General features: G+C 34.7%; 1 protein-coding gene across 3 annotated transcripts in view; it reads right to left on the bottom strand.

Moving 5' to 3' along the window:
- LAMA2 (laminin subunit alpha 2) overlaps positions 1 to 20,418 on the bottom strand; it is a 588,333-nt gene that overhangs the window by 329,238 nt on the left and 238,677 nt on the right. For all 3 annotated transcript variants that reach the window (XM_073219597.1, XM_073219595.1, XM_073219596.1), the window contains 4 exons: positions 13,709 to 13,888; positions 10,781 to 10,870; positions 9,280 to 9,397; positions 3,975 to 4,153 (listed from right to left, as the gene is read on the bottom strand). In XM_073219597.1, the coding sequence (XP_073075698.1) occupies positions 3,975 to 4,153; positions 9,280 to 9,397; positions 10,781 to 10,870; positions 13,709 to 13,888 (567 nt within the window). The remainder of the gene's footprint in view (positions 1 to 3,974; positions 4,154 to 9,279; positions 9,398 to 10,780; positions 10,871 to 13,708; positions 13,889 to 20,418) is intronic.

Genomic DNA, 20,418 nt, shown 5'->3' with positions numbered 1-20,418 from the left:
AACATAGTGCAAAATTAGTCATTTTCCCCAAAACTTACTTTTCAGGAACTTTTTCACACTGATCATGATATGATTAACTAAATAGAAACATATATTTGGTGCTTGAAGACTTATTAATACTAAATATTTAAATTAAAAATTTGGTTTTTTGGGCAGGCAGCATAACCTGGGGGTAAACATTTCCATTATTGGAAAACTTGAGTTCGTATCCCAATGTGGCCACTTACTAGCTATGAGGCCTCATGCAACTTACCTATTTCCTTGTAATATGAGGACAGTAATCCTAACTATAATGATGTTATTAAAATTAAAATAACATATAAAAGATCTCAGAAGATTCCTCATGTATATATTAAACACTCAATTCACCTAGTAGTTTTTAATGTTAGAATATTTTAATTCTATAATATAATATAATATTTTAATAGACTATACTAATATACCATATGTACAATTATTTTCCAGGGGCCACAGGAAAAGAACAAAAAAAGTAAATTATTTGCCATGGATATACTGAAATACTGCTCTCTATATAAATAAATATAGATATCTATATTTACATCTTTATAGGTATGTATTTGTCCCACAAATCATAGCTTTTTATATGCATATATCTAGGCTTAATTTATAAATGGAAACTTGTTTAGTAATACAAATCAGTGTATCAAAACTAGCGAGTTATTTACAAGTCTGGTAGAATATCAATCAACTACGCTCACAGATCAGTTTTAAAATCGTCATTTGTTTAAGACACTTTGATTCATCCCTTATTAATGAGGCAAGAACTGTGAAAAGCACAGACAGATAAGGCTCGGTCTCTGCCTTAAATGGCTTACAGAAATAACAGACTAAAGACACTGATTAAACAGAATGTGCCAAATGATAAAATAGACATACAAACAGAGCACTATGGGGGAAAAGAGGAGGGAGCACTAATACAACACAGTGACGTCAAGCAATGTTTCATAGAAAAAAAGTGACATTTAGACTAGAGCTTGAAGTATGCAAAGCAATTTGAGAATAGAATTGGAGAAGGGCTTTTTACCCAGAGTAAACCAACAAGACATTAAAAAAAAAACTATGTGAGTATAAGATACACAAAAAATATTTTGAATAAAATCTTGGCTCTAAAAATACGATTTATGATTCCAATGATAAGCTTGAGTAAGCCAAAGCCTCCTAATTCATTATCCTTCTTTGCAGTAATTGGGGAAATCTGTCTGAATAAGATTGTTGACAGAAAATCTTCTAACATAAGTAAATATACTGATGCTTGATTTTTAATGTTATTAAATAGTAATTCAAATTACTAATTAGTCCTCAAAGTAAACACTGAATTACACATATTTACATATATGTGTTTGTGTATATATGACTTAGCTATTAAATACATGTATTTAGTAGATAAATCTAGATTTAAGACAATAATTTTAAGAATATTGTAGAGATAAGATATTTATCTGTAAAATCACAATGCATAGACCTTTCTGTATCTTCATGAAAACACAATTCACTTCCACCCAAATATTAAGTACTTAAAATATTTGGATTTTCTTAACATACAATGTAGCATAAGTGTTTTTATAAGTATTAAAATACCACAATCTAAGCTCAGATTCACTTAATTACCTGACTAGTAATAAAAACTTGATCAAGATTCCAGTTTTGATAATAGTGAAGTGTCCAGTGCACTCTCAGATAACAATTATGAATTCTGTACAAAATACAAAAATCAAATATTTGAGGACTTGGAAGACTAACGAGGGGAAGGCAGAAACTGGAAGGATTTTAGTTCTTAAAGAAAAAAATACCCTAATTGAGATCTATGTTCATAGAAGGTCAGCAGTAAAATCAGCCTATTAACATCCTTCATATGCTTAATTGATCCTTTAATTATACAACCATTTGGGAGACTGAAACCAGTGGAAAATAACAGGTGGAAGCTGAATAACCATAGTAGAGTTTCAGGTTTATACCCCATAAAGTACACAGAAATTGGAGTTGTGAACCTAGTTAGAAAGGTTAAATACTTTGAGCTTTCTATCAATCTGCCCTAACAAAGTGAAAAGCAAGCCTCCACAATTTCATGGCAATCAGCTCGGTAAGTTTACTACCAGTTAGAACAAAAGTCAAAAATCCTCAGAGGAAGATAACAGAATTCTGTCTCTACACTACGTCATCCACAATGTCTTGGGTATGTCATAAATTACTAGGCATGAAAAGAAACAGAAAGGTTTGATTCTTACTCAGAAAAAAAAGTCAATAAAAGCAGACCCTGAGGTATCCCCCAGGTATTTAAATCAGCAGGCAAGGGCTTAGACAAGTACTATATATATATATATGTGTACAAGACCAGAAAGGAAATAATTTTTATAATGAGTGAATACATGGAGTATTTCAGCAGAGAAATGTAAACTACAGAAAATACAAGAATTCCAGAAAGCTAAAGTAAAATAAAAAATAATAACTGGATGTTTTTAACAGCAGATTAACAATGGTAGGGCAAAAAGTAGTACAGATAAATAGAAATTTTCAAATCTGAATAATAAAGAAAAAACATTTTTTAAATTAGTACAGCCTCAGTAACCTATGGGAGAGTTAAGCAAACTGACATGTATATAGTTGTAGTCTCAGAAGGAAACGAGAGAGCATAGTTCAAAAGGTCTGTTTCTTCTCATTCTCATTCTCTTCCTCTTCCTTCTTCTTGTTCTTATTCATTTTGTTCTTTTTCTTAAACGAGTTGCTGTTCTTTTTCTGCTTCTTTCTCCTCCCCTTTCCCTTCTCCTTTCCCCCTTCTCTTCTTCCTCCCCATTTTCCCCTTCTACTCCCAGTACCTACAAAAATTGACCCACATGATCAGCTGATTATCAACAAATGACTCAAAAGAATTCAAAGCAGAAAAATAAACTTGTTGTTTTTTTTAATAGTGCTAGAACAATAGGTTAACATGTAGATCTCAATCATTATTTTACACCACACACAAAGGATTTGCTTGAGATGAGTGATAGCCCTAAAAGTTAAAATTACAATGTTTCTAGAATAAAACAAAAGAACAATATCTTGACTTGAAGAGACATTCACAAGAGAAGATACAGGAATAGCCAATAAACACATAAAATAAAAATTAAACCCATAATGAGATCTACTGTAAATTCATAATAGATCTGGTATAGCACCGAGCAGTGATGAAAGTGACTCAGTAATGGACAAATACCACTTGCCACACCCCCTGTGCCCACACTCACTAGAATGGATAATTCAAAAAGATAGTCTACACCAAATATTAGAGATAATGTGGAAGAGCTGAAACTCACATGTATTTTTGATGAACATGTTAAATATCATTACTAATTTGGCAAAGTGTTGGCAGTTTCTTATAAAGTCAAACATATACTATCCTATGAATCAAATATTCTTGTCCTAGATATCTACACAAGGTACATAAAACATGACCACAAAAAGACTCATATAAAATTGCCTTGCAGGAGCTAGCCCAAACCTGCAAATGACCCAACTATCCACAACAAGCGAATGTATTAAAAATTATGGTATGTTCATGCAAAGGAATACTTTGCAGCATTTAAAAAAAAAATGTACTATTGATGCACTCAGCATGGGTAAATCTTAAAATGTTTTGCTGAATGAAAAAAGGAAGATTGTATGTACTTTATGTTTTCATTTTTATGAAATTCACAAAGAGGCAAAACTAATTTATGTTCTAAATATCAGATCAGAGTTTGCCTAGAGGTGGGAATTGCCTGGAATGAGGCACAATGGAACTTTCTGGAGAGATGGATATATATTATATCACATCATAAAAGATTTATACAGTTTCCCTTATGAAATGTTCCTAGTCACTGTTCAGAATTTGCAGTCCAGCTGTTTGGAGAAGCTATCAAAATTATTTTTCTGATAATACATCTCTGCATGAGAAAGCCAAAACAACACTTAATGAAAGAAAAAGCATACTTTACCCCTTTGGGTCTGAAGAAACCATCAGTACATGTTTCACAGTTTATACCAGCAGTGTTTTGAGTACAATTAATACACACACCCCCTCCAATGTACTTTCCATGTATGTTTAAACTCAGATTTCTTCTGGCAACATTGTCATCATAGTAGCATTCTTCAGCTTTCCCATGACAATTGCATGCTACATTAGGGAAAAATAAATTCATGATTAACTCCCAGGGTCAGATATATTGAAAAATCATTTTCGTCTACATAATAGATTTTATACTATGTGGGAAATTATATTACATTTAGCATATATATTTTTATATAGTTACATATATAAATCTACATAAATATATATTTATATACAAATCTATATATTATATAAATGTATGCATATATTATGTGTATAAATCAGTACAAAGGTATCTAGAAAGTATTTGCATTTGTGGCTGGTATTAATAAATTCACATTTTAATGCAACTTTAAATAATTAAAACATAAATTACGCTATCAAAGGAAGTTGCTAATATTTGACTTATTTTATTGTACAAAACTGAAATTTCATATGGGTCAACCCATAACTTCCTGTTATGACAAGCAATAAATTTTTGAACTACAGTATTGAATGATTAACATCCAGGTCATCTGTAATGGATAGTCATTATATATGATTATTTGTGTTAGACCCCATGGGTAAAAAGAACATTTAAGATAAAGAGTTCTTTCTTTGACTACTAATAATAACTAAAACTTAGAGTTAATATTCCATGTTTTGGTCTAATGTGCTATATTTATTACCACTGATTTTAATTCACAAAATAGCTTTATGAGTTAATGACAATTATTAACTACTTTTCATATGGTATCAGGAACCCGAGGCAGAGAGAAGTGAAATAACTTGTAAAAGGCCATCATGCCAGTATTGGAAGCCAAACTAAGTCAGGCTGCAAAGTCCGCACAGCAAAGCTAACCACTGCCACAGTCCCTTCAAGTTCTATCTGTTAGGAGAGATAAAACGGATGATCAGTGCCACGTAATCAGGACAAAATGAGAGCTGATTTGCTTCATGGTTGAGATCGTGCTATTTTGTGCCAGTCTTGGATTTGGGTGTCCTTCCCACCACTTGGTAGTCATGCGATGTAGGAAACTGAATTTCACTATGGCCCACTTTCCATATAAAACAGGGAGTGGTCAATAATTACCCAATGGGGATATTTTAAAAGCTATGCATGCAAAGTCATGAGCATAATATCTTATAAATAAGTTCTTATTTGAATTTTCCTCCTATTTTGCTCCTCTCTTCATCCTCCTGGCCTTCCTACCTCCTTCTCCTCTTCCTCCTTCATTTCCTTTCCAAGTCACATTATTAGAGTTCCAAGAAGTGAAAAAAATCAGTCCTCAGAAAGAACTGGGTAAAGTGTTGAAAAATGAGGCAAATTTATTTTAGGATGTGAATTAAGGAAAAGATACATTGTGCAGTCCCCTTCCTCAGATCTTGAGTTTCTTAGGTGTCTTTACAGTGATTTCCACATAGATGTGTGTGTGGTGGGGGTGCCCACACAGGTGCATGTGGCACACAGATCAAACTTTTTTTATCCCACAAAGGTAAACATTTACATACTGTTCTGAAATATTTTCTTTTACTAACAGTAAATAGCATAGCTCCTTCTCTATTAGCATGTTTCTCCTTAGGTTATGCAGGTACTTCTTAAGTGGGGTATTTATCAGTCCTCATTAATGGGCAGTTACACTGTTTTCCATATTTCTCCTTTATAAATAACACTGAGTCACATGGAGTTAGGGTGGGGGAGGAAGGAGGACTGCTTCCCATTTGCCAGATGAATGACTTTGAGAAATTCAAGTCTTAGTGTCATTTTAGTATTTAGTATCTTCTGGTTGTCATGAGAATGCAAAACACCTAACAGAATGCCTGAGACATAGTAAATATTCAGTTCCATAACTGTTAGTATCAACAGTATTAGCAATTGTGTACTAATGACAAGGATCACAATAATATGCCCTGTACAGCTATAGCAGTCTAATTCCTGCAAGAATAAAATCTAGTCAAGGGGCATAAAAGATTTTAATTTTAATTTTAATTACCTTGAAAAATTCCCCTCCAAAAAATGCTATGTCAGAGTACTCTCCCTCCAATAGGTAAGATAAAACTGTTTCACAGAGCCTCACCATCACTGTATTATCAACTCTTAATCCAGTTTCGGGACATAATAAGCACTCAAGCACTTGTTGAATCAATACTTTGATAAGTTAAAATGAGTATTTTCATCATTTAAATTGGTACTTCCTTAATTATGAATAAGTTTGATAATCTTTTTATATGGTTACAAGTAATTTCTTTTCCTGAGCAATGGCTGTTTTGATATTTGCTCATTTTTAATTTTTATTGATATTTTTCCTGAGTGCTATTGAAGGTCTCCTAATTTCCTTGTCATGTTTATTGCAAATACCTTCCCTAGTCTGTTTACTTTTGATTTTGATTTAGCATATAGTATCCTTGCTATTTTAATGGAGAATTTTCAAACTTTATTCTAGGGAACATGAAGTCATAAATATAAAATCACAAGGCACTATAAGCAGTTTTATTTCTTCAGGACAATGCGCAGGAATTCTTAAAAATACTGGTAAAAATATATTGCCAGGAAGAGTCAAGATTTCGGTTGCCAGTATAAGTAGAGGGAAATACAGAGGAATACAATTTTTTTCTCACATGATTTAGAATTAGTATTGCTGAGAGTATTTATAACCATGAGTTATACAGGTAAATGACTGACACTTAAGGAGCAGTCCTTTTCACACTCCAAGCAATGAGGGTCCTCTGCCAACAGCCCTGGATGCTGTTTAAAGGCCCTGCATCTACAGAGCTCACCATCTCTAGGTTCTAAGGGCATGGATAGTACTTACACCCAAAGAGCCATTCCATGCTCTGTCATCAGCACTTTGATATTTCATGGAATGTCCAAGACACGGGACAGAAACTGTCTTTTAGTACAGGTTTAGCAATGGAATAAATATTCTTAGCTCTTCAGAGATACATCCTGCCTCAAAGAAGCTAGATTGATGAAAATCCAAAGTAAACTCAAAAGAATTAGAAAGCAATTATTCATTTTATGGAGGGATTTGTCATGTTACAGAAGGATTTTTCTAATATTAAAGTGATTGGAACACAATTCAACTCTGAAAAGATTTTCATGTAAGCTTTTAGGAATGCATCTATTACTAAAAATCACAGTGTTATACAAGGTTTTATGGTTAATACTCCTACCTTTAATTTGTGGATTTAAAAAATGTATATATATATTTTCAATCTGGATATACAATCTACCATGTGCCCCACAAAGGAAATTGTTTCATAATTCTACTATTTAAAAAGTATACAGTAAGTAGCAAATGGAAATCTCCTTTCCTGTTGCTCTGTCCATCTCTGTTGCTAACAAGTTTGATCTATTCTTTTTGTTTCTTTGTCTAAACACATATATGCAAGTGTGTATGTGTTACAGCTGTGGGACAGAATGCAGAGAGAGACAACAGAAAGAATCCCTACCCTTGAATGCTACTCCCGCTTGTGACTGCCGATATTCCATGAGCAGAAGAGAAATGTAATTAAATTTTTAAAAACTTGAGAGCAAATATCCATGGATGGCCTTTAACTCAAATTTACTTTTAGGTCTGAATGCCTGTGCTCCTTGGGAGAAGCTGTGGAGAACCTGAGAGATGGTCAGAAATAGAGTAGAGGGTAGGTGAATAAAACAAAGGCTGAGCATCCCATGCCTCTCTTATGACAGTGGGTGGGTGCTGGAAGCCCATTCCTTCAGGTATGTCTCAGTAACAATGGGTGATTTCTGAACCCAAACATCTTCACAAGCAGGCAGACACAAATCAAAAACAAAAGAGATGAGTGCAGAAGAGGAAGGGACTCAAGACGCTGATAGTACATGTAGAATTATAAAATGAAAAAATGTATTTTATGGTTGGGGAATATTTTATGACTAAACTTTGCTATGATTCAATGGTTTTAAGGCCCTATCGTGTCTGCCACATGATACACAATAAATAGTTTTTATTCAATAAATATACAGTTGGTATTAGTTTAAAATGTCTACCAAGCCTGTTTTGGAGGCCATATATATTGGATGAACTGAAAAAAATGTGGCTAGGACTGATTCTCTAAAGTACTAACATTTGAATTCCTTTGAATTGGGCTTAGTGGCTACTTTAGATTTACAGTTCAGCACAAATGTTTGTTTGTAGGTCACATCTTGTACTGCGCAAAACTCCAGAAACAGGTTTCTTTAGCATCCCCGTCACCATGCAGGTCAGTTGGCAATATTCAGCTACAAAGTTATGCACTACGCTTCTTGGGTATTTTCCTTCAGGAAAAACTGGGCATATGGCCTGTCTTCAAAAGTGATAATATTAAAGTACAGATGAGTATACATTAGCACAGGTTTGCATAGCCAGTTGATTTACAGTCTTTCATTACTGGCTTTTTTCTTGGTTGCTCCTGTGCAATAATTGCTATAGCACAGTTCATGCTAATGATTATCACTGATGCCATTTCTAATATTAGCATTTTATAGTTATTAATGAGTGATACATTTGAAAAATTAATGCTTACTATTAAAATAAATATCAAATTTGATTTCTTCCCATCTCTGCTACCTCTTAACTCTCATATTCTTCCCAAACTCTGCTACCTTTTATTCTCATACCCTGCATCCAAATACCACCCTTAAATAAGTACAACTAATAAATAGGAATGATTTTTTTTCAGGTAATAAACTGGCTCTAACTTGTAGAGTATAATCTATCTGTGCTCTTCAAATACCACTTATTAGATGAAGGGTATTTGAAAGCTATTTACTAAAGGAGAAGCTGCAAAGGGAACAGCAGAAGGATATGAAGCCAAACCAGTTTCAGAACCATTTTGTAGACACAGGTTTGTTCAGGAGGCTAGTCTCTATATATTGTAGGTTTTGTTGAATGTTATTTACACTACATATTATGCTCTAAGTTTCAGATTCTCCTTGATGATACAAGTGTATACTATGCTTTCCTCTACTTCTCATAGTCCTCACACAGTGGTAAATTCGTAGGTGTTTGGTAAGTATTTGTCAAACTGAAGACATTTTTTAAACCCTGAAAAGTGGAGTAACTGAAAGAGCAGGGTAAAGAGCTTTCCAGCGATTGCCTTGGATAAAACAGACATACTGGAATGTGCTTACCTACAATCACCAGATGTTTAGGTTACCTGTGTCCCAGGGAAGGAAGAATTAACATATCGCTGGCTTCTCTGGAACATACCTTCACATTCAGTTTTAGTCAGGAAGGTCCCGGCCTGCCAAGGTTTCTGATGGAATCCTGGACAGCACTGATCACAGCTGTCACCACATGTGTTATGCTCACATTCACAGTGGGATTTCTAGTCAAAAATTGAGGGGGGGGAAGCATACTTTCAGCACATTTGAGAACCATAAGTGAGGCCTTTTCCTGAAGAGTACAATAAAAGAGAAAGCTTCAAGACTATGAGCCAAAATGTAAATCTGCTGTCAGTCTGGGAAGGAAGATGGCAGCCTTGGGAGTGGGTATATTTGATCAATACCAGCTTAGGGAGGCCCAGGCTGCTCCTGGAATCAATGGGCTCAGGGCTAGGAAGAAAGCAGAAACCCAGGTGGGAGTGGTCATGAAGGCAGAAATCCATTCTGTGGTTACTGAGACCTGCAGGATATCTGGGTTGGGTGTATCCATTTTAACGCTTTCCTCAAAGTACTGTTAACATTTGTAGATGTGGAAAACAGGGAGAGAGTAAATTCCTAGGCATCCAGGAGCTTAGGTGTAACAGAAATCTAATGTCTCAGAAGTGAATTTCCTGCCTGTGTGTGTGCTCCAAGTACAGTCTCAATTCATCCTGTGAAACTGGCCCTCCAAGGCGGCCTGTGGGCTCTCAAACTGCCCACAGGTTTGCACAATAGACGATAGCCACACCCTGCAGAAAGTGGCACCACAACCTTGCCCAGAAAAATATGCCAGAGCATTTGAACCCTCCATAGGAGGTAACATGATGATGTATTAGACAGAAAACTATCTTGCAGAGAAACACCATTTGTATTACAGTTTTAGTAGAAAACAAAATCTCTACATAGGTAGCTACGTTCACTGATCTGAATACTCAATATATTTCTTCCACATACTATACAGTAGATAAATTTGTATTTCCCTAGTTTGTTTATGACTGAGAAAAAGGATGCTTACTCATCTTCTTTTCAGGTTATGTTCACTTAATACATTGTCATTAATGAAAAACTTGACCCAAAAGCATTCTAGCACTTTCTGACCTGGTAGTTTCAACATTCTCTTGAACTGCCCCTTACTGAACTCCTTATTGCCCCTGCCTCACCTCCTGTTCTAGGACCATTTATATTAACTTCCTCACATATTGTTCATTTGTTTGCATTAATTTTTTTGATGAAAACTTCTAAAAGAAATGGTCAGGTTGATTGATAGCAGGCATTCTCTAAAGCTAAATCATACAGAAGGCTGTCACAGCTAGAGAGGTTTCAAAATAGATAGACCAGTGCACAGCCTTTCTAGAAAAAAAAAAGCTAATCTGTTTTCTGATACTGTGATGGCTGACTTCAAAATCTATCATCCTAACTGCCAGCTCTATTTCATCCTGACATGGCTTTTGGATACACTAAGTGGGGACCCGACACCCATTCACAGTCTCCCTGTCAGCAAAGCTTCTCGTGAAGTATTTTACAGTTCAGAGCTTCATTTCACCTAAGCATCCTATAAATATACATACATTTGTCACTGGGTCAAGTGGACAGGCCCTGGCATGACCATAGCAGATGCACATCCCTCCAACAGAAATATCCTTGATGGAGTAGTAGTACTGCAAAAGCAATCCAGAGAGAAATCCTGTTAGGAGGGCTGCATGGTGAAAGTAACAAAGAGAACATTCTGTTAAAAACTCTACTTACAGCTTTTACCCTTCGTTTGAAGTATGGGAGGAAAACTGAGGGCTCACAAAATGTATCAAGTGACTCCTTGACTTGTAATCATAGTCCAAAGAAGGAATGCCTCTAATTTATGTTAGGTGGGCATTTTAGAAATAAATGTCTTTCCCACAGACAGTACAAACTCTGGCTGGAGTATTTATTATTGAGAACAAGTTGTCATGGAGCAAGGACAATAATTCTTCATAAAAGTTGTTTTACACAGTTTCTTGAAAGAAAATCTCTTTGTCATTAAGGGAAATTCGATATTCATGAATCATATGCAGACTGTTTTACTTGATGGATCTGAAAATTTCAACAGATTTAGGGGAAATTGTGCTCATAACAATACATTTCTTAACCACATTAAGAAGGAAATAAGTAACTAACTGCAAGATTGATTTAACATAAAGTAAGAAGTAAGTTAGATGTCCCTGACACTGCTCTTTTGTTTTCATTATTACGTTAAAACATCCATGCAATTAATTTCCTAACTGAAGTTAATTTGGGCTATGTTTCTAATTATTTTAATCTACCCAGCTATTTTCAAAAGATTACAATTACAGAACTGGACTATTTAAAATTTTTAATTTTTATATAACATTTTATACTTGTGAGAGTACTTCATGTTATCTTATGGAATTCAAATAACCATCTCAGTGGTAGACAATTCTTTTATTCCAATTATTCACATATAAAACAGATTTAGTGAAAATAAGTAGGTGGACACAAATCTAAGTTCCCTGACTACAAATTCCCCTTTTCCATTTACTTCTTCTTTTGTTTTTTTTTTTTTGTTTTTTTTTGTGTGTATATATATATATAGTATCTTTTATAATATTTGGGTTACTTTATCTTACTTGATATACCTTGATGTTGAACTAATGGTACTTACTAGGAAGTTCAGTCAATGTAAAAGTCTGCTTTTCACTAACTTCATCACTTAATAATGTAGATACAAATAGGGACATTTGTTCAGAAAGCTGATACAGTAGTTTTGTAGATGCTTTTAAAATTGGGAGATCTGTGTTAAATATAAATGTGTAATGCTTCACTTTTGAGTCATGAAGAGAAACTGAAATTAGATATACTATTTTATATATTTAAATATATATGTAGTGTTTACTACTGAACTTGAGTACTTTCAAAAACATATTATATGTTGGATTTTATTGCACTATTTTAAAGGCTCATGTACAATGAAGTTATAAATAATAGATGTGCACCCAACCCCCACTCTGCCTTCTGCAAAAGATGATAAAGGAGCACATTTATTTCCATTGATTTTTTTCTCTGATAAACTGTCAGAAAAGATTAAATTTCATTTCAAAATTATTCAGTCTTCCTTAGTGTATATTTTTAAGTCATGCTAGTATAAATAAAAGTGACTTTTTTTAACAAGTGAAGAATATAAATGATGATTATTTCTGCTTAAGACAATTTATAATATGCTGAAATCTAATGCAAGTTATTGCAGGTTTGAAGAAAATAAAAACACTCAAACACCCAATATGTGTTGGATGTGTATAATAAAACTTTAAAAGTTATTTTCTGATGATGGAGAGTTTAGGTGTGGGTAAGTTAAGTAATGAGAAGAGAGAATATGTGCTGAGTATTTATGAACTGTGAATATCATTGCCCTTCAACATTCAGCTTATTGGTCAAGAAATCTGGCAGTTGGTGCCAATAGCCAGACCTTAGTAGGATCATTCTAGAACTAAGTGCTTCATCTCACAGTCTTGGTTTCTTCCTATAATTCTCTTTTCACCTTTACCTCTAGTCACACAGCAGATACTCTGTTAGCATGGATTTAGTTTATGGATGTAAAGCTGAATTCACACTTTTGGTAATAATGCCTTGGCTGTGTAGCAGCATATGAAGGAGGTGACATAAATGAGTGAATATGCTGAGGATGAAGCACAGTTACGACTCACTGCAACCTGAGTTGCTCATCTTTGTCATAATGCCACAAATTCCAGTTTAACACTGGAAAACAGTACTTCTGTTAAGCTCCTGTTTTCCAAGATGTGTTGATAGGATTCTATAACCTTTTGTTCTGATATGCTACTTAGAGAAGAGAATAAAACTATATAGAATCAGTTTTCCCCTAGAACAGTGCTTTTTTAAACTATGGCTTGTGATTCATAACTGAAATGGAGAACTGAATTATTTGATTAGACAAAATGGTCCACAAACCAGCAACATCAACATCTCCAGGGAACGTGCTGGAATGACAGTCTCTCCACTCTGCCCTAGACTGACTGAATCAGAATCTGCACTTCCAAAATACCACCGGCTGGTTCTAGGCACATTAGAGTTTAAGATGTATTGTGATGTGTGTGTTTGTACTGAGGCATGTTTTCCTTAGTGTTGGTTGGAACCAAAGCCCTTCACTTCCTATAGTACCTCCCCAAAGTGAATTACAATAATACAGATCACTAAAGTGACAAAAACTATTTTAGTCCTCAAAAATAAAGTTATGAGCTAGGCATTATGATCTTCATTTTACAAAAAAAGAAATTAATGTTTAGAAGTGTTAAAAAGTTGATGAATATTACACATCTAAGAAATGGCAGAACTTGGATTTGAACAAACGAAGGTCTGTCAATTTTTAAAGTCTGATAACAGCCACTCATACAAGTCCCTGAAAGGTATCTTCATAAATTATTTAACAGACATTTAAAAGATGGGTGCAGTATCACTCATAGGCTGCCACATGAGTCACTGCAACTTACTCTTCGTGTGACGATTGGGTCAATTTCTCTTGGGTCTTTGTGAGCAAACATCATCAAATCAGCATTCAAGGTGCGGATCCTCTGAAATCTCAGGCGAATATAGCGAGCAGAGGTAAATTCTAGCAGTTCAGGAGAAGGGTCATCAGCACTTGGTCTCCCATTGATCAAAGAGATGTGAATCTATACAATGTGGGAAATAATTTAACAATTAAGATTACCAAAAATTAAATAACTGTTTTTTGTCTGATTTTGGAAAAAAATCAGGCTGATACTCTTGGAAAAATAAAGATAGGCTTCCTTTCTTGCAGTTAGGTAGATGCAGCTTCATATTTACTCACTGGAATGCAGTGAAGTAATTAAGAAATTTCACGGTCCTTTTGATATATATGTGCAGGTAATTCGTTTGTTTATATTTTGGGCATTCTCTATTTATTCCAATTATGGATATTCCTCTGTCCCAAGGCATTGCATTTACTTGAACTTTCTAAGATTTTCATAAAATCTTAATCTTTTTCTGGAAACTGTTATGCTCTAGAATTATTTAAGAATACAGATTATACTGGGAAAGCAGAAATCTTGGCTAAAAAATAAAAGGTTACAAAATATCAGACAAAAACAGGAATCCACCAGGAACTTAAAATAATTCTGAGCTTGAAAGTACCTAATTATATAGTCCTAAAACATTGACACATTACAAGGAAAATTAGAAAAGTCTACATTCACAGTGACTGATTTCAATAGGTTTTTTGTTGTTTTTGTTTTTTTCTAAATTGATTCGATCAAGAAGATAAAAATTTATGAAGTGTTGAACAGAGTCTATGAAAAATGCCCTCTATGAAAGTACATTAAAACTTGGATGAAAGAGTAAATTTTTTAGGATTATAATTTAGCGCAATTGACACCAGAATAAGTAAACTCTAATCATACTGTTTTCCATGTAAAAAATGGAGAAATGGCCAAGGAACTACAAGGTATACAAAGCCCACATGTTTTCAGAGAGATTTCACAAGAGCAGAGAATTCTAATGAATGATAAACTATATGACAAAATAAAAAGTATTCCTGTCACAGATAAAGGAATTATACTTCCCTAATACCTAAAGAATTCCTATAAATTAATAAGGAAATAAAACAACAGTGTAACACAAAACAAACTGAAGATACAACTACTCAAAGAGAAGGAAATATAAATGGCTGTTCAACTTCTGATATGACAGTGAACCTCACTCATAATAACGGAACTGCTAATTAAAGCCAAAATAGTAAACTCTTTTCCACTTTCTCAGGTTGTCAAAACCCCAAAATATTGATAATACTCCCTGATGGCAAGATCGAGTGGGTACAGGCATCCTCACACACTTACAGGTGTGAGTGTAAAATGGCACAAACCCCTATGAAGCTGAATTCAGCAATAACTATTAAAACAGCAAATGCATAGAAATTTGACCTAGAAATTCCATTTCTGACCTAGAAATAATCCTATAGATATAATACATATATTACAATAGTATAAATGTTACATATACTATTATATTATAATATTTGTTATTCCTACAGTATTCTTTTTATAGCAAAAGACTTGAAAATATCTAATCCATCAATGTACAACAGCTTAAATAAATTATACATCTATATAGTGCACCATAAAAAAGAATGAGGACACAATATACTGATAGGAAGAAGTGCTTTCATTTTTTCTTATTTTGCAAATGCATTATTACTTATGCAATAATGTAACTCAAAATTGTAAAAGAAATGGAAATTGGCTGGTAGGTTTTGGACTGAAAACACACACATATACACCCGCAGAAGCACATGCACACACTCCAGGAGGCTACAGAGACAGTAATACAAGAAAAGAGGAGCCCCGTGCTGGGCTGGGAGCTGCTCAGGAACATGAGAGACTGGGAAACTGACTTCAGGTCACCCACTGGAGTTTTCATGATATATCACGTGTGTTAGTTACATTTTTGACAGGAAAGGCAGTGATACATGTTTCCATTCCCAACATCCAGCATTTAGATGATCCCTGAGAGATTTTTTAAAAACTGACTGCCAATAAACTAGAGACACAAGAAAAATAGAGCTAACTCCGAGATGAGAAACTAATTCTGATGTCACAAAGAATAGACTCAAAATGCCTCATAATAAAAATATGAAGTGTCCCAGCTAATTGAGTCTATGTTGGATATGTAGTAAAGAATAAATCCACTTCTTAATCAACACATTTGATTGAGCATTGAGGTCACTTGAAATACTGAATGCCCTCCCTCTAATGTAGGAAATCCTAAGAGTAAAGTAGATCTTGTATATTCCACAGTTCTGCATCTAGCGGGTGAGTCAGAAATGTGTTTAAAATTAAATTGTTTCTATTATTTAATCAAGTATCAATTAAATGTTACAGAATAAATAAATAGATGCACAAAGCAATTAAAATTAGTTTCCCTTAGAGACTAATTTTGGCATCTCTGAAATCATCAGTGCCCTTGAATTCATGTTTACATTTCTTATCAAGCTCTCCCTTGACTACTCCTAAAAGTGCTATTTGAAAGAAAGAAGAAAACCACTTCTTGACTAGGATTAAAGGGTTATTTGGTTTTAATGCTATGGTGACCACATCTGTGCTGTACATGGGATCAGTAAGTTCCTCATTTAAACACATAGACACTTTTAAAAAAATGGTGCATATGTTCTCATTTAGGTTAATAAGCCACACGATAGCTACAGAAAGATTCAGCAAAAGAACCCTTCTTCTCACAGCTTTGGTATTTTCATCACGCCACTCTGCCAAGAGGTCTTGGGAGTATAGCTAGTCCCACGCTGTCTCTGGGTTATAAAACCAGCCAGCTGTTTGGCCATGTTTGTGCAGCTTCCTTCCATCATCCTTTTTTCTGTTTTTCCCCCAGTCTCCTTAAAATAAGTTATAATATTGGATAAGATATTTCCACTGGCACTTTGCTGTGTAATTCCAAGTCCTCTGAGTAGTTTAGCATACATCCTGATTTTCTGTGGGGTGACAATCAGAGGGGTTCTGTCTTCCAAAAGATGAAAAGTATCAGCCCTCAAGACCACCTCTGTCTTGCTGTGAGGCCATAGGAAGTCTGGGCATTGCACACATTAGTGGTATACGTTCGTGCTGTCAGAGGAATTCATTCCAATTCAGTGTCAGCCTGACTAACAACCAGTGTTTTAGATTTAAAAATTATATGCTTCTTTGAAATTAACTTTCACAGATAAAGAGAAAAAAGCTCATAAGAAATCTTTTTATGACCAAATGCCTAAATCAATATTACATTCTTGCCATCCGAAAAATTCTGTTCTTATTATAAGTGCAAGAAGCAAGACTATTTAAATGTTTCCCTTATGGTGGATAAGACCTCTGTGCCTCTGTCATTTTTACTTTTATGATTAGAACATAATTTAAAAATGGTTTATGCAGCAAATAATCAAATTTTCTAGTACGGATAATTGTCCTTATTGTTATGCTTTTTTATGTATAATTACTACATCTGCTTTAGATTGCTGGAAGAACTATACACCTAATACCCTTCCCAATAATACAAGGTTGCTGAGTGAATGGGTGAATGGGAGAATGAAGGATCATTAATAATTACCAGAAACTTTTAAATGAGTAATGAAAGTGGATGGAGTTGACAACTTGAAATGTAGTATGCTAAGAACATTTTAAAATCCCATTTGAATTATCTATCTTTAAGCATACCAATGAAATAGGTATAACTTGAAAGTAGGTGATCCCAAGAGATAGAAAAATAATGAGATTAGCTATCTGTAGGTGTGGCCAAATAATTTGTATGTAAATGAGTGGTTGAGATTTGTGGGAACCTCTTAAATCCAATCATGCTTAATATGGTATTTTTTCAGAGAAAGAGAGATAAAGATTACAATAACTTTGAAAAATGAACCTAATCACTTTTATTTTACCATGTGTGGAAAAAAATAGCATATGTTTAGAGAAAGGCAGTGAAGTATATGAAGCTTAGGAAAAAGGGACAATGCAACAATTTGCCACAGTGTTTGTGGTACAGAGCAGAGGTTCTGGCTTTGGCTCTGGGTGGTCAGTCAATAGAAACCCCCAAATGATAAATTTTTCATTCTTCACCATACTTCAGCTGTTAGCAGCATTTGAAATGATTACTCCACTGACCTCCAGGGCACCAAACTGTCTTTGTTTTCTTCCTACCTCTATGGCTACCTTCTCTCAATCTTCCTCACCCCTTAGCACCTTCTTTCCTCCCTCCGTCTCTAATAATGGTGCACTGTGGTGGCCAGTCTTTGGCCTTTTCTTCTGTTCTATCCAAACTTAGTCTTTCAGGGATCCCATCAAAGCTCACCTATATAAATACCATCTATACCGATGTCTACCATACCTGTATCTCCAGGCCTAACCTCTCTTTCGAAAGTCAGGATATAGCATCCAACTACCTTCTTGAAGCATTTTTGTGGCTGTCTAATAGGTATCACAAATTCACATGTCAAACTGAGTTCCTGCTCTTCATCCCCACAGTCTTCCCAGTCTCACTAAATAATTTCATCTTTTCATCTACTCAGGATCAACAACTTGGAGACATGCTTAACTGCTTTTGTTGACTGTTTTCCTGCATCCAGTTTGTCTGCAAATCCTGTTGGCTTTACTTTCAAAACATACCCACCATCCAAACACTCTGCACCACCTCCATGAAAACCACTGTGATCCAAACTTTCATGGTCTTCCACTAGGCACTATGACTGAATCCAGATGGATCTACTGGCTACCACTCTTGTGTCCCTAAGGACTGTCTCAAATGGCAGCTGGGGTTTTTGTTTTGTCAATGTTTCCATCAATTTATTCTCTGTATTCCTTAAAAACAAAAATCACAAGTTTAATATTACTGACTTAAAATCCTATATGCCAAAAAGCCAACTCTCACTATGCTGCAAATTGGTCTATATTCTCTTCACATCTGTTTGCCTTGATCTTCTATAATTTTTAATTAATTTCTATTAATTCTTCTTCTATGATCTTCAATAATTTCCACAAAGAGATTACTCCTCAGATTATGCAAGAGGCAAAACTGGTCAGCAACTTTATGGAAATAGCATGAACCATAGCAAAAGAGGTTCATTTCCACCACCATAATCACATTCATCCTTAGCAAACTGCACGGAAGTCATCATTTCTTGAACAGCAACTAAAGCTTTCAGTCTCTTCTCATCATTTAGTGCCTCAACAACTGTCTTGCAAAGTCTCTTCAGGTCAGCACCTGTTTCAGTGGGCTCTCTAAACATTCCTTTTAAAATAGAATTCCAGTCATGTCACTACTCTCCTTAAAACTTTCCAATGCTTTTCTATTTCTACCAAGAAAAACCAAAAATGTTTACAGTGAACTCTGAAATCCTGTATTATCGGCAATGCACTGCCCACCTGCAAACACTGCCAAGCATGAACACTGACTTTTCAGACTGTTTCCCTACTCTTCACCTATTTACACTGTTCCAGCCAGACTGCCACCTTCGTTGGAACATGCCAGATGGCCTTTCACCTCAGGCCTCTGTCCCTGGGGTTCCTTGGCTTGGAATGTTCTCCTCCCTGACACTACAAGGCTCACTTTCTCATCTCTCAGTCTTCTTAAATGACGCCTCCTCACTTCTTCCGCGACCATCTAATTACAATGTGAATTTCATCCTAGAGCTATTTCTTCTACCTGCTTCATTTCTCTACATAGTACTTTTCTTCTAAGGCGAACCCATGAATGTGACTCACCTATTTTCCTTGTTGATTATTTCTCTCACACTCTTAGAACATAACTCTGAAGAGTTCAGGGATTTTTATCTGTTTTGTCAGCTAACATAATGGGACAGTACCTAGCAAAAATTAAGTGCTAAGTAATAACTTTCGAATAAATGAAGTTCATATATAAGCCCTACATATTAAGCCAACTCAACTAGCTTTCTACTTAAAAAGCAATTTCATAGAATAATTAATCAGATTTTTCAATTATATGAGTAAATCTTTGAATATGCTATTTCCCTATAATGAAATTAAGGTCATCACATCACACCATTTTCTACCCAAGCATTCTGAGTTACACTGATTTAGAGAAAATTAGGAAATGAAAAGATTTGTCCATGATTTTCTTACATCTAAGTCTACTATGTTTGTTAAACATTAGTTAACTTTATTACACCCAAGTTTCATTTTTGCAAGCTGATTTTTCAGGCATATTTTCATCTAAGAGGCATGTTTTCTGAGTCATAAGACATTGTATTTGAAGTTAAGAACTATCCAACTTAATTTTGTTAACCAGAGCAAAGTGGACATACCCATTGTTGAGTTCCTTCTTTATGCAAATCATATTCTGCCTATTTAATTGTACAACCTACAGATTTAATTACTGTTATTTACAAAAGAGTCCACAAAACAATAAATTATATTGAAATTATAAAATAGACTCTTTAAACCCTATGGATATGCAATAGCTGTCAATCGGTTAATTAACAATTATACAATACCTTATTTAAGACACTAGTAAAGCCATTTCTGAAAGGAAAAATAACGGGATATATATGTATAAATAGATATATCTCTTCAGGTGCCTCAATAGTCCTACTTATCAGAACTGGAAAGATTTTCTTTTGATGCATAGTGCAGTGCACTGATTAGTTTGGAAGGTCCTTAATAAATAACCCACTATCATTAGAAGTTTACAAGCT

This window comes from Manis javanica, chromosome 13 (assembly GCF_040802235.1).
Source record: "Manis javanica isolate MJ-LG chromosome 13, MJ_LKY, whole genome shotgun sequence".
Classification (NCBI taxonomy): Eukaryota; Metazoa; Chordata; class Mammalia; order Pholidota; family Manidae; genus Manis; species Manis javanica.
This window is presented reverse-complemented; position numbering and strand designations above follow the sequence as displayed.